The sequence below is a fragment of the Chelonoidis abingdonii genome, chromosome 19, assembly GCF_003597395.2.
Source record: "Chelonoidis abingdonii isolate Lonesome George chromosome 19, CheloAbing_2.0, whole genome shotgun sequence".
Taxonomy (NCBI): Eukaryota; Metazoa; Chordata; order Testudines; family Testudinidae; genus Chelonoidis; species Chelonoidis abingdonii.
This window is the reverse complement of record NC_133787.1, coordinates 25,311,423-25,324,063: the sequence shown is the minus strand read 5'-3', so window position 1 is coordinate 25,324,063 and position 12,641 is coordinate 25,311,423. Positions and strand designations below refer to the sequence as shown.

General features: G+C 40.1%; 1 protein-coding gene across 1 annotated transcript in view; it reads right to left on the bottom strand.

Annotated features, from left to right (window-relative positions):
* The window catches only part of CDH16 (cadherin 16), a 67,051-nt gene that overhangs the window by 25,900 nt on the left and 28,510 nt on the right, over window positions 1-12,641 (bottom strand). Inside the window, exons 9-12 of the mRNA XM_032803760.1 lie at window positions 11,650-11,800; window positions 10,602-10,832; window positions 8,935-9,011; window positions 6,395-6,583 (exon numbers count right to left, since the gene is read on the bottom strand). Of these exons, the coding sequence (XP_032659651.1) occupies window positions 6,395-6,583; window positions 8,935-9,011; window positions 10,602-10,832; window positions 11,650-11,800 (648 nt within the window). The remainder of the gene's footprint in view (window positions 1-6,394; window positions 6,584-8,934; window positions 9,012-10,601; window positions 10,833-11,649; window positions 11,801-12,641) is intronic.

The following is a 12,641-nucleotide window of genomic DNA, read 5'->3' as shown; positions in this document are numbered from 1 at the left end:
TTTAACATGTAAACCTGCAGGTCAGCAAGCACAGCAGGAATAGCTGAGAGAGATGTCCATTATATGCAATATTTCACTAAGGCTTGGATGTGGGGAAGTAGTGGGGGCAAAAGACTTATCTGGATTTAAGATTAAGCTTGATAAGTATATGGAGGGGATGTTATGATGGGATAGTTTAATTTGGGCAATTGATCTTGGATTATCGGCAGTAAGTCTGCTCAATGGTCTGTGAGGGGATGTTGGATGGGATGGGAACTGAGTTATTGCAGAGAATTCTTTCTTGGGTGCTAGCTGGTGAGTCTTGCCCACATGCTCAGGGTTTAGCTGATCGCCATATTTGGGGTCAGGAAGGAATTTTCCTCCAGGGCGGATTGGCAGAGGCCCTGGAGGTTTTTCGCCTTCCCCTGCAGCGTGGGGCATGGGTCGCTTGCTGTGGTTTTTCTGCAGCTTGAGGTCTTCAAATCACAATTTTGAGGATTTCAATAACTCAGTCATGGGTTAGGGGTTGTTATAAATGTGTATGGGTAGGGTTTTGTGGCTTGCCTTGTGCAGGAGGTCAGACTAGATGATCATATTGGTCCCTTCTGACCTATGAGTCTATGTAGAAATCTCCTTTCTTCCTTACTTGGTCATGGCACAATACTCCGTGAGCATTCCGCCTCCTCTATGTGCATTGAAATCCCCCTGCTAAGAAACTAACTTGTTTTGTAGGTATTCCTCTACTATACTGAACTGGTGGAGACTTTGGCATACTGACTCTGTCATAATGAGGGGTATGACAAACATTACTGAAAGGAAGATGCAATTGTAATATGGGATCTTTTAAAAGAGGCAAAATACAAAAATGTAACACTGCCTCTTTCATTCTAGAGAGGAAGTGTGGTGTGCTGGTTAAGCACCTATTGGGAGTCAGGAGATACTGGTTCTATTCCCAGATCTGCTGCTGAGTCACTTGGGGACTTCGCTCAAGTCATTTCATGTCTGTGTTTCATCTTTCCTGTGGGTAAAGTGGGGCTAATATGTATCTAATAATGACCTGATTCTGTACCAGTGAAATCAATGGAAGCTTTGCCTCTGACTCCAGTGATCAAGCCCTAAGTAAGTAATTGATAATGTGTTTTGAAGTGAAATCCTGGTGCTATATAAATTTAAATTATTAGGCACTGTAAAATATTTCATTTTATTCTACCTATAAACTACAATGGTTGTCTGACGTTTTTACATATAAATACAGATTGCTACTGCCACTACTTAGCACCGATCTAATACTTTTGTCTTCTAAGTTTTTTGTTTTTTTACAGACATTAATGAACCCCGACAACCACAATACAAGGTTGATAAACACTATTATCCCATTTTCCAGATGGAAAACTGAAGCACAGCCAGTTGCCCCAGGCCACAAAGAGGAGTCAGTGTTAGGATATGTTTATATTGGCACTTGAGTAGGCGTATCTGGGCTAGTTTTGATGGAGCTAGGATGCTAAGAGTGGCAGTGCAGGCATAGTAGGGCACAGGCATTGGGACGGGCTAGTTGCCTGAGTATGTACCTAGAGTTTCACACAGATTGTACTCGGGGCAGCTAACCTATTCTGACACCCATGCTGTTGTGACATTATTGTAACTTTCCGCTCACTAGCTTGATCAGAACTAGTGTAGGTATGTTGACCTGAGCAGGAAATTATACCTCCTGCTCCAGTGTAGACATACTCTGAGAGACCCATCTTCTGCTCTATTTTCAAGTCTGATTGTAGTCGAAACTCACTTCTAATGTGTTTATTTGTTTAGATACAGAAAATGCTTTAATTTCTCACTTCCTTATGTGTTAAAAATCAGCAAATTAACCCCCATCCCAAAAAAGCCCCTAAAAAGGAGAAGGGAGTAGGCGTGAGGGAGGGGGAGGTCCCAGGAAAGCTAACTAGGACTTCTGACAAGAAAACCAAGGGCCCCAAATTGGAGCTAGGGAGGAGGAGCACTCTGAAAACAATGATAACTTGATAGAATCTTGGTTTTACAACTTTCTTGGACTGGCAATGATTTACTTCCAGATGTGCCTGGCTTGCCTCAAGGAGTAAACAAACCACAGAGATGGGGTAGAATTATTAGTAACCCTGTTGGTTTACTAAACACTAAAACAAAGTTAACATTCCTCTCAAAGATTTAAAATAAGATTAGAATAATGTAATCATCATCATTCTGTAAGGGCAACTTTTAAAACACAGACCAAATAAATCCAATCATGGATTGAAACAGCACTCTGGGATTGGCTGCAACTCACTTTTTGATTCAGGATTCCTTCCTTTCTCCTACTGATTACCTTTGATTATGTGTAGCTATCTCCGTTATAGTATCTCTCTGAACTATAATATTGTGAGAAGACAGGAAGATTGATAGATTACTCTCCCAGTAGATTTAACCATAGTTTTAAGCATTCTCCGGTAATAATAATTATACTTAGCACTTACATTTTCAATAAGCTTCATCATGCTTTTTAACTAACTAATCCTTACTACCTGCTGAGGTAAGTGAATTGTGTAATTCCCATTTTAGGGATGAGGAAACTGAGACTTGAGACAAAGTGACAAGGCTGCATAGCAACTAGAAGTTAATGTCAGAGGATTAGAACTCAGGTGTTCCTGGGGTTGTGCTCTGTACCCTCTGCTTTGGTGCAGAGATACAAGGGGATTCTTCCATGTAATTTCCATCTTGGCTATGAGCCAAATGCGGTCTTCAGATATGTGTATGTGATTTCAGCTACCCTATTAACTCCAGTGATATGCTAATCTGATGGTGGAATTTGGTCTGATATCCCTGTTATCAAGATTAGAATTTACCCCTTAAATTTTGTGCCGGGGCCTGATCAAAGCCCATTGAAATTCATGGGAGTCTTTCTACTGACTTCAGTGGCTTCTGGATCATGGCTTGTGGTTAATGTCTATAGAGCATCATAGGCAGGGTTAGCGTTTTGTGTTTCAGGTTTTAGGGTCTAGCACTCTCGGTGGCTGAATCCCACAAAGAAATTTGTTGATTCAAGAGCTGCTTTCTCTGATTCATTCTCATCACATTGTTCCTGACAATTGGGTTCTCTGTCCCCCTGCTGTTCTAAAGGGGGAGACCCTCATAGCAACTCAAGCGCTGCAGTCTAAAGGCCAGAATTTGCAACTCATGACAGTGAAATACTGACTGGCTCAAGCCAGGGATGGTGCAAGGTTCTCCATGCAGTTCAGCACAGTTCATCTCAAACTTAACTTGCCACGTCCCGTCTTGGCTGTCTCCTGAGCTAGGACTCCCAACTGTGATATTAGAGGGTGTATTTGTATATCAGGTATTCAGCTAATACCACCGAACTCTAGTATTTATGACCCAGACACTGCAATTTGGACAAACTATTTGAACTTTTCCTATACTGCTTATGACCTCTCACTTCTGTGCTGTACAAAGTCATATGCTAAAAATGAAGCTCTGTACCACTGAGCCCCTAGTTTTTAAATATTATGTTTAACATTATGCCACTAACTTTTTTCAAGGGCTTCTGTCCTTGTAAGTGGCACATGGCAAGTAAAAAGGTAAGGCTTTAGCTGACTTCACTGAAAGGAAATGATCACTTATACTGCTGTCTGCTGAAGAGTATCAGCACTTTCAGAGATGACACTGAAAAGCCAAGCTTTTACCCTTTCACTGACGTCAATGGAAAGGTAAGACTGGTTTACGCAGAAATAAACCAATAAGGCTGTACTGCATTATATAATTACTAAAAGTTAATCTCCTTTGTTGCCTTTATTTATTAGTGACTCATATGGTCCCAGGACAGAACCCTCATTGCCTTCTTATGGCTGTGTTTGTTCCTTCTTGAATGCAGAAGAAAAATGGATACATGATAATATAGAAGGGCTCAATCATACAGTCCTTAACCAGGCAAAATTCCCAGGAGTGCAGGGTCAGATCTCTAATGGCAATCTCCTTTCCTAGGGACGATGGCCAAATGACTACTACTGTTGCTTGTTATTTAACAATGCAATGACTTCATTATATACTCAGTCTGTAGCTGACCATTTACTCTTTTAATTCAAGCCAAAATTGCCAGATTAAAGTGAATAGAAAAACCAAAACTTAATTTCTAGGAGTTTAGAGATTTTTTTTTTTATAAGAAAGGAAATAATTTAACTCCAAAGTTCTAGAAAATTGTGTATTATTGTCTTTTCCCCACCTTTCTCCTGTAACTTTATATTGCATTCTCCTGGCTCCCTATAAAAGAGCAGAGTAAAAGGAATATCTGTCATAGGAATGAGGAGTTTGCTATAACCCTGCCCACAGCCTTGTCTGTTTTTCTTTAAATTTTCTGTTGAGACAACCACTGGTAGGTAGGGTGACCAGACAGCAAATGTGAAAAATTGGGATGGGGTGGGGTGTAATAGGAGCCTATATAAGAAAAAGACCTAAAAATCAGGACTGTCCCTATAAAATTGGGACATCTGGTCACCCTACTGGTAGGAGCACTAGTGGTTATTGATGTTCATGAGCAGCATGTCATGTAGACCTTGAGCAGGGTTAGACAATACCATGCTTAAAACATCAGCAGCTGCCTAGAGCCCTGGCTAAACTAGTGCTCCCACAATTGGTACTAGTGGTATTTTAGCACAGAATTCCTCCTAGAAGTGTTAAGGCCATTGTAAGCAGAGATTTCGCTAACTCCTTTTTCCTATCGCAGATGTTCTTTTTAGCTTAGTGCCCATTAACTCGACTCTTTTTGTGGATCCTCAGAAAAATGAAGTATCAAGTTAGAAGGAGAAAGAAGAAAAAAAGATAAGTTTCATAGTGCCTCCTTTTTGGATACAGATCGTGGAACATTAGACATCACATGAGCCTTTTAAAATACAAGGCAGATGGACAATCCTTTCTAGGGGGCTTGTCTTCATTGCTAAAAAAGATGCATTTTATTTTTTTATGTCAGGGTAACTAACGTGTGTAAGCTATCCTGAGGTAAAAACACAGTCAAGACAAGGCACTTTAGTTTTACCATGAGGTAAACTACATAAGGTCAACCCCAAGCGAGGATATAGTGCTGACTTCGCCTAGCTTAACTTGTCATAAAACTTGCCTTGTATTCACTATGTTTTTACCTCAGGATAACTCATGTGCGTTAGATACCACAAGGTAAAAAATGCACCTTTTTTTTTTTTTTTTTTTTTAGCAATTAAGACATGGCCTAGGTCTGACAGTCAGGCATCTTTCACAAACACTGTATATGCTTAAAAGTAATTCAGAACAAAAGCCCCTTGGATTTAATGTTTGGAGGTAGAGCTGGGCTGCTTCTAAAGTCTCAGTAACCCCTATCCTCATTAAACCATAAACCAGAGATGGGTGAGACTGCCATCAAGATATGTTCATACACTTTGGGTAGAATCTGGATGTCATTTAGAGCTGGTTGGATTCATCCAGGTTCAGACAATTCAGTGCTAATGGCATTTACCTTATCGTATGGTGCCACAAAACAAAGGAAAACTGTAGTGACTAGAGAGAATGCTGAGTACTGACTAAATAAAAGTATATTAAATTAAAACAATTCTGTTATTAGTATGGTGCTGTTGTCTCAGCAAGAGACCAACTGCCTTAACACTTTTCATGAGAGGCAGTCTCATGACACGGAACAGGACGTGACCGAGCAGATTCTGTTCTTCATTCCACCAGAGTAAATGCAGAATAACTCTACTAAAGTCATTAGAATTACTCTACATTTACTTTGGAGGAACTGAGATCAGAATCTGGCACAGAGGTTTTAATTCAGAAGTGACACTAAACTGCCCTAATTTATACCTTTTGAGTAAAACCAGCCAAGACTCAAGGTTTGTCTACAGGGAGAGTTAATGCATGGCAAGCGCACGTGTAAATCTATAGTGCTCTAGCTTGCCATACTCTAATTGGCTGTGTGGATCCTGGTACCACACACTAAAAGTTCTATAGTGCACTTTGATATACTGCTGTCACTTCAGAACTTTTAGTGTGTGGTAGAAGGATCCACATGGCTAGTTAGTGTATGGCAGGCTAGTCCTCTGTAGCTTTTCACCCTGGCTGGCCGTGCACTAAATCTCTGTGTAGACAAGCCCTCACTCTTTACATTCTCACTCACTTACAAATAGGAACCCTACACCCAGTTACACATTGCCTCCATTTTTGGCCCACTAAGTCTAAGGGAATCTATATTAGTGTAATTGACTGGTTGGAGGAAAGAAGGTGTAGAAGGAATAAGAGGTGGTAAAAAGGAGTATATTAAAATAATGGAGCAGCCTACTGATCTGAGCAAATTTAAACATAGAGGGCCCACTCCTGTAGTCTATTTTACACATACACACACACACACATTTCTGTGACCATGTTCCAGACTAAAAGTACATAGTACCTTTTCAAGCCAGATGCTGGCTGTGCCATTTTGTGGATTGCTTAGAATTTTGAAAGTTTCATCTTCATTTCCTGATTCCACAGAAAAGTTTACGAACTTGAACTTCATCTCTTCATCCGCGTCTGTTGCTGTAATGGTTGTTATTAGTGTACCTACTTCTGTATCCTCAGGAAAACTGAATGGCCCATACTGCATTTAAAAAGATGAAAGAAAAACCAGAAGTTCTATTTCTTATTGTGCTACTGTTTTACACTTTCCCACAGGTTACTTTTAGATGCAGTACAAGAAAAGAAGTTGGTATAAAACATGATGATTGCACCAGTGGTTATAAGTATAGGATGATTACTGGACAGTCTCTCTCTATTTATTTATTTAATCTAGGATTGGTTTAATTAGGATTTGGTTTACCCGTATTATTTGCATTATTCCTATTATGATAATATCTAGAAGTCCTATTGTGCTATGAGCTGTACAGCCATGTAGAGAAAATTATCTATGCCCCAGTGATCTTACAAATGAACATTCAAGTAGTTATAAAGGAAATGGAGGGGATGAAGTAAGAAGGAGGAGGATGTTACAGTAATATAAATATGTTGCATAGACAAGCTATGTGCACAATTTGTAGACAGCCATTTTTTATGTAAATGGTAAATAAACACGGTAGTATCTTAAGTCCATACAAACTCTCCTTTTTTTTACTTTGACAGGTCTTTGACTCTCTAGCACTATGTATCTGAATTTATTTGTTATTGTACCCTTAGAAATTAACATCTGTGATGAAGTGCCAGGTCTAATACATAGACATTAAGAGAAGGATTTTCAAAAACATTTAATTCTGCTGCCACTGAAGTCAATGAGAGTTTTATCCTTGAGTTAAATGGGAGCACAGTTAGGCCAACACTGAGCATGTTTGAAAATCCTACCCTTAACCTTTACTATATCTATCTACGTATGGAAGTGATTAAGCTACAGGGTTTTTTGCATTATATTCAGTGCACCAGGGTGCCATGCTGTAAGATGTCAGCACTCCTTTGACAGCTAGCTATCAGAACAAAGTTTCCAACTCTGGTGTGTTAATCTTTGAATTCTGTCCCCACTGAGATCAAACATTGCACCTTCTATAATAAGAGTGACAACATCTTAACAGGACTGATATCAATCAAGAGCACTTGGAATCACTTCTGTGTTTTATGCTGTGTTTATTTTACTCTTAAGCAACCCAGGGAAACATTGAAATTACAAGCAAAATCTGTTGTCGTTCTTTTTGAAGTAGTACTCAGTTCATCAGCACCATTTGTGTCAAGCAAGCGAGCCTTTGCTTTTGTAAAATAATGTTGCAATCAGTAAAAATGGGATGTTGTCAAAGCTGCTACAGTCAGTCAAAACTCTGACCTGCCGTTAAAAGTTTCACGAGTCGCTTCTCGGTGTTTTACCAATTCTTTGTGCCTTTATCCACCCAATTAAGTGTTGTTAAGGCTCATGCTTCTGAGAGTCATGCGATATCTAGTGGTCTGCTTATAGCCCAGCTCCTAGAAACAGGTGATTATGTGACAATCTCAGCCTTTATTTAAAAAAAATGAAGTGTTTTGCTCTTTTATCTGTGGAGAAAAGCTTAAAACTGTGACTGGAGTGTTACCTACTACAAGTTCAAAATTTAGAAAGGGAGGGGGAAGAGCCGCATATTTATTTTTTTCAAAATGTTGTGTTGTTTTTAAGATAACCTCCTGATTTGCAGGGCCAGACTCATGGTTTTTGAACACCTGCTGTTGTCAGTACTGTCACTCCTTGTGCACAGAACTACCCCTACATGCACACACCCTGCTCTCCTAAGGGGATTATGGGTGTTCCCTTAGTTATCAGTTCTGCGATGAGTAGGGGAGGAGAACAGTATCTCAAATTGGAAAATACAGATGTGTACACACCAACAGAACTACATACCAACTATCTATGCACCTACACATACACAAACACATGCGCAGGAACCCGCCCCATACATCCACATGCACACCTGCATGTACAGCCCAACCATGCAGATACAAAGCTGACAAAACTATATGCTGCTAGTCAAAAATGCATCCTCACTTGAATGCAACAGTCTAAAACTGCAGACACCTTTTATGAACACACCAGTACACATGTACAAGACACAAATAAAACCATGTACAAACACAAGCCCGCACCTACCAACCCATGCAGAAAAATATGCATCCATGCAGTCACATACCCATTCACAAACACAAACATGCATGCATATACCTACCCAGGTGTGCCCCTGTCCACCTATGCATGGACATTGGCGTGTGTTCCTTCATTAATAAAGATGACATAATACCTAGACTACATTTTTATCTTTCTTGCTTGGACTGTTGAATCTGATGTACTCTGGGTTCATCAATAGAACTGAGGGGAGAATACAGCATATGTCTTTACAGTGCTGTAATATTCATCACTTTATGGATGTCTTTAAGACCATATCATATCTTCCCAGTCACTGATCTACACGTATTGTAAATCACTCGCATACTGTGCAAGCGGGTTACCTTTGTCTGTGAGAATACAGGAGGGCTGTCATTTACATCCACAACTTTGATCAAGACTGTACAAGTGCTGCTGAGACCTGGAAACAAACAGAGGATTTTTTCAGATTTCTTGACCAAAGTAAATATTTGATGCAGAAGCAGCTATTCTGTAATGGAAGGATGTCTGGGATGCCTGGTACAGAGTCAGGAATATTGTGCTTCTGAGAGGAGATGATAATCTTGTTTCTGTTCAGGGCCTGATCTGAATCTGAAGACTATGAAAGCCAGGAAAGCAAAGTCTGGGTGCTGTGTGTAGACATCATAAGTGGGAGCTGAAATAGCAGTTCCTTAATTCCAGAATTGTCTGTATTTCAATGTGTGTGCATGCAAATCTAAAAAGATTATCTAAAACATATGACACACCGATCCACTTTAAAAATAATCTGTCACTCCCTCTCTTCTGTACCTCAGCCATTCCAGAATGAAACTCTGCCTCCCCCTCAGTTGTATGGTCTCGCTCTAGTGCATGTGATCACTCACAAGAGTTCAGGGACTATTTTTTTTTTCTCCAGGGGTTGCAATGTGTTTTAACACTATAATCTGCATGTGGGAGGGAGCAAGATACCTTGGTTAGCAGATGAGACTGAGACCAGATTCTCAGCTGGCTGAAATCAACAGAGCTCCATTCACTTCACTGGGATTACACCACTTTATAGTAGCTGAGAATCTGGCTCTTGAATTCTAGTCCTGGCTCTGCCACCTTGTACAAAGTGTGAATAATACTCATGTCTTTCTCAGGGAGGCAGGAGGTTAATTTCACTGGAGAGAGACTGAAACTTTGCAATCCAGCCTGAGTAAGGTGCAGGGCAGAGTTGTACCAGGAACCAAACTAGGACTCTAACAGACAGCCTGACCTGTGCTTGGCTCCTGGAGAAGGTCAACTGTGAAAGTCCTTTTATTGGTTTAGCTTATTGTTCCTCCCTTTCAGCTCAGCTGCACAGACTGGCCAATCGCAGGGGCAGTCCTCAGGCTCCTCTCGCTACTTCTGCCTGCCTGCCCGCCCACTCTCAACCCATCTCTGCAGCCTAGCAGCAGCTGCTCTTCCTCCCACCCCTTCACACAGTCTGGTAATGCCAGTACCCAGTTTGGGGACAAACAGACACTTCTTATTCTTTGCACAGGTGTACTACCAGACTTATAAGTGGCCTTTAGTATTTGTAAAGTGCTTTGAGATCTTCCCATGAAATATTATAGAAACTGCAAGTGTTGCAGTCGCTGAGCTGCACCCCGTGATTTAAACCAGCAGGTTCAGGAGCTCCAATGGTGCTGTGTCACTGGGCGATTGCTAACTAGTCATCTCAGTTCATGATAGTGTGCCTCATAACAAATTTGTATGCAGAATGTGAATGCCACAGCTACTGTCTGACTAAATATTTACATGTAGGAGACCTACTATACTGAGCAGTTTCCCAGAAAAGGCAATCGTTTTTGGACTTATTGAATTTCAGTTCTGGAAAGTGATGCATGTTGTGACAATTTCATGTCACCTGCAATTTGATCAATGTATTTAACTGAGGGAGTGATTGTTTTAGGTAAGGGGGGGGGATGTTTGTGTTTTTTACATTGGGCACTGCAACAGGTTAGTAACAAATCTCTGCTCAGACCCCATGATCCTTCAGAAAACATACCCCCTTCAGTCCCAGCAAGATCTGCTGCGAGAACAAGGAGGTGATAGTACTTTGCAGCATTGGTCTTCAGTTTGGAATCCTGTAATGTTATCACTCCACTGTCTTTCCCAATATGAAATAAAAAGCCTTCCGACCCTTGAGGCTCCTGGCTCAATATCTCATAAGCAATTTTAGCATTGTTGGTCTTTGGGTCATCAGCATCTTCTGCTTTTAGTGTGATAATCTCACTCCCTGCATGCAGAGAAACATCACTAGTTACCAGTGAATAAAGGAACTATAAACACAGCAATTAAAAAAATGACTTTTTAAAGCAGTGATTTATTTGTCATTTCAACTCTTTAGTTAGCATAAAAGATGACCCTAAGTTGCAACATTTAGAACCAGATCCAAACTTTCCCCAAGATCAGTGTGTTTTGATCTCCAGTTTGGAGCAATTTCTTCTTAATATACAGGATTTAGTGAATATGTTGGCACATTATATCAGCACAGGAATACAACCAAAACAAGAAACTAGACAAAAGGACATTTTGGAACACGCCCATTTTAGGTAATATTAGGACAGGCAGTTACCATTTTAGGTAATATAGTTGCCAGATTTTCCCATAATTAAATTACAAAGGTTTTCCCTTCCCTCTTGTACTAGTCCTATTGGTTTATATTTAATTTTTATGTTTTAAGGTGAATACAAGAGTCACAAAGTGTTTAGTTTGCCATAACCCACTTCTTAATGGTGCTCACATGGTGGCTTAAGAGAACAAGCACTCCCCTTTGAATGCAAGGGGACTGAGTTCCAATACTCTCCTTGCATTTTATTTTAGGTCAGACTAGAGGATCCTAATTGCGCTTCTGGCCATAAATATCTATGACCCTCTGAATTATACCTCCTGCCTCTTGTGCAGGCAACGCTCTCACTGAAATCTTGCTTTGTAAGAGCTGTATGACTGGGCCTGGGGTAGAGAATGGTCATCTTATCAGTATTGCTTCTACCCACTTGTTGGCCACCATAAGCATTTTGCTTCCTGTGATGCCACAGATAGACAACTCTCACCTTTGGCTGTGTTCTCCTCAAGTTCTACCTGATAAATCTCCTGGGAGAATACTGGCCCATTGTCGTTCTCATCCATCACTGTTAGCAGGAGCTCTAGTGGCTCATTGTACAGCATTCCATCCTTGCTCTCAGCAAAAATCTGAATCTCATACTGACAACGTTGAAATGAATTCATAAGACAATTTATAATTAACCTAAGATTTAATCAGCTTTATTCATTTAATAGAACTTAACATTTATATTTGCCGTTTTAGACAAGTCTACTCAGTGCAATGGGGATAGAACCAATATGCTTCTGTAAATATTATAGGGGAGTTCTGTAGAGATTACCCTAAATCTATAGAATTCAATAGAGAATGAGATGCTTTCTTTAAGATTTTAAAGCAATGCTATAGACTATTATAGAAGGGATATAATTCTGTGGCAAATTATATAGACTGGTTACCATTCTCTGTTACACTGTATAGAACTTTCCTGTGAAACTTCTTATGGGTTACATAGGGCCTAATTTTACACTACTTAATCTGGCAAATCTCCTATTGAAACCTGCTGAAGAGAAGAGTGTAGGACTGGACCCGTAATATTTAAAATTCTCTCCCCTTTCCTGTGCTATAGATTGTCCCTCCAGCTAGGAGAAGTGATCCATATGAAATTAATTCCTTTGAAACTCTGTGCTGCATGTGAACCATGACAGTGGGTACTATAAACAGCTGAGTTACCAGCACAGTCTGACTTGGAAACTAAGCTTTACCAGAACATGTTAATCTTGGGTCATATCCGGAACATGAGCCTTTGTCCCATAAGCTAATCATTTCTGGACTAGCATGCCTCTGAAAGACAGAGCCAAAATTTCATTCTATTTATAAACTATGCAGACAAGTATTGATCAAGATTCAAATTACAGTATGATAAAGTGGAGTGTTTGTTTGTTTGTTTTTTGTAACAGCTCTCTAGACCTTCACTTAATTGGACACAGTGCTATCAGCTTTATA